Raw genomic sequence first — 2,201 nt, 5'->3', positions numbered from 1 at the left:
TGTATCTTCCTTCCTTTTCCTTACACAATAGGTCAGTACACTATGTAAAGGAGAGTATCCTAATAGTATAACAGTTAGTATACTGAATACTGATAACACAGTAATAAACAATGCCAGTATACCTCGCAGTATACTAACACAAGTTAATGATCAACTGATGATTACTGGAGTAATAACTGTACCTAATAATTTAAATACATTTATTGTTAATGTATCACTGAGTAATAATGGAGGAGAATATCTATCTACACCTTCTTTTGGATTTGGTAAGAAACTATAGCATTGCTGGTTTATTCTTTGCTTCTCTCATTGTTAGGTAAAGTTGGACCAGTTACTAACATTGACTCTTCAATTGACAACTGTTCTACTATTGATATAACATGGACTGCTCCTACAGTTGATGATAGAGTATCTATACTGTATTACATACTAAGAATATATGATGCTATTACTGGTAGTCTAGTGGATACTGTATCAGTAGATGATACTAGTTATCAGTTTGTGGATAATAATTTATTTATTCATCGTTATACATATGTTATAATTGGAGTTAATGAATTAGGAGAAGGAATATCTAATAATGATACATTCTCATATCAAAGAGGTACAATAAACAATAATTACTGAATAAATGATTTTATGTTTATTTAGTACCAAGATCAGTTGAAGAAGCTGCTTCAGATATACTTGAGATAACATTTAATCGAACTAGTGCTACTGCTTCTTATAATATACCAGTAATGTCATGTTATTAATATTACAGTATAAATAATTATTGTTATAGGTCATAGTTGAGTGTACTGGTGAAGCCCCTGGGAATGCTACAGTTACTATACAGTGTAATGGAACTGGTGTTGTATATGATAATATTACAGAAGTGGATGATGCTACACAACCAATGAATATAAAAGGATTAATATCAGTCCCTCAGTATCAACAGTGTAATATCAGTATTGTATTTAGTAATGAGGCTGGTAGTAGTGAACCATTTATACTAGCATTTAGTAAGTATTTAATAGTACTAGTATTCAGTATAATGTTAATGTACATGTATTATTATGTATCATTATTATACAGACACAACTCCTACAATGAACCCTACACTGTCTCCTACTAGTACTGTTGGAACAACTACATCATCTCCTAATTCAATAATAACTAGACCAGGTTTACCATTACATATAAACTGACTTACTTATTCATTTATTGTATTTATAGAAATAATTGGAATTAGTGTTGGTGGGGGTGTACTACTGATAATAACAATACAGATAATAGTGATAGTGGTAGTTGTCATCTATAAGAAGGGAGAAAGTTAGTATCTATTCTTTTAAAATTATTATTTTATTTGTATAATAGGGAAGAAATCACCACTTCTTGAAAGGATAGTATTTGATGGAGTAAGTTACTAAGTCATACTCACTGTATTATATATACATGTATTAGTGATTGTTAGTAAATTATAATAATAGTTACAGCACTCTTTACTGTGCTATAATTAATTTATGGGATATAGTGGGCGCATCAAAGGTGTCCGCCAAATGCACTCCTAGAGAAGTTTTCTTGAGTCTTTGAGATTGAGACAAAGCCAGCACAAACATTTAAAAGCTCGCAAGACAATTTTCTTTGCCATATAACACGGACTTGGCTGCCCGATGATCAATATAAGAACATCTCTGGGCACTGAAAGACAGCAAAAGCCGACAATGGTGGTAAAGGAATATTGTGAGTCTGTTCCGCAACAGGTAGAGCAGTTTCTCTTCTTCTCTGGTCACAAAGAACTTCTCACCCAGTGCTGCTAGCCATTACAAAGCCAACCAACCGACACTCACTTCCGGTGCTGTATGCAATATAACGGAATGGGCAGTGCCTTTGATGCACCCACGTAGTATACTATAAATTATATTAATGTAATTTTATTGTTTCTAGAGTTCTGCTCGTACATCAGTTAGTAGCTATGTATGTTATAAAATAATTATAAATGATCAATTATAATTTAATTATAGAATGAATGTGGAACTTACAGTCAAGCACAAGAACCTGAGGTAAAGCGTTAAAATATAAACTTATTTATTTAAAATAATTTATATAAATGTGTAATATTTGTTGATTATGTATGAAGATGTAATATATTTTAATATATAGCGTACTGATTTTGATGTATCATTTCCAATAACTGTATTTAGTTTTGTCACAGCATG

The 2,201-nt window shown here is 31.5% G+C and overlaps 1 protein-coding gene across 1 annotated transcript; it reads left to right on the top strand.

The window, feature by feature from the left end:
- The first annotated feature begins 582 nt into the window (after nt 1-582).
- On the top strand, nt 583-2,057 carry LOC109589477 (uncharacterized). Its single transcript, XM_020005555.1, has 8 exons — nt 583-604; nt 652-737; nt 785-1,004; nt 1,078-1,167; nt 1,219-1,314; nt 1,360-1,400; nt 1,930-1,959; nt 2,007-2,057. The coding sequence occupies exons 3-8, from the start codon at nt 899-901 to the stop codon at nt 2,055-2,057; spliced, it is 414 nt and encodes a 137-aa protein (XP_019861114.1). The 5' UTR covers nt 583-604; nt 652-737; nt 785-898.
- Nucleotides 2,058-2,201: the final 144 nt, after the last annotated feature.

The sequence above is a fragment of the Amphimedon queenslandica genome, unplaced genomic scaffold (genome assembly GCF_000090795.2).
Source record: "Amphimedon queenslandica unplaced genomic scaffold, v1.1 AMPQUscaffold_11275, whole genome shotgun sequence".
NCBI lineage: Eukaryota > Metazoa > Porifera > Demospongiae > Haplosclerida > Niphatidae > Amphimedon > Amphimedon queenslandica.
This window is presented reverse-complemented; position numbering and strand designations above follow the sequence as displayed.

Excerpts from the sequence above, each read along its gene's own strand:
- LOC109589477 (XM_020005555.1), top strand. The coding sequence starts at position 899 with ATGAATATAAAAGGATTAATATCAGTCCCTCAGTATCAACAGTGTAAT. Across the intron at positions 1,315-1,359 it reads CATCTATAAGAAGGGAGAAA|GGAAGAAATCACCACTTCTT; the intron begins GTTAGTATCTAT and ends TTTGTATAATAG. Across the intron at positions 1,401-1,929 it reads AAAGGATAGTATTTGATGGA|AGTTCTGCTCGTACATCAGT; the intron begins GTAAGTTACTAA and ends TATTGTTTCTAG.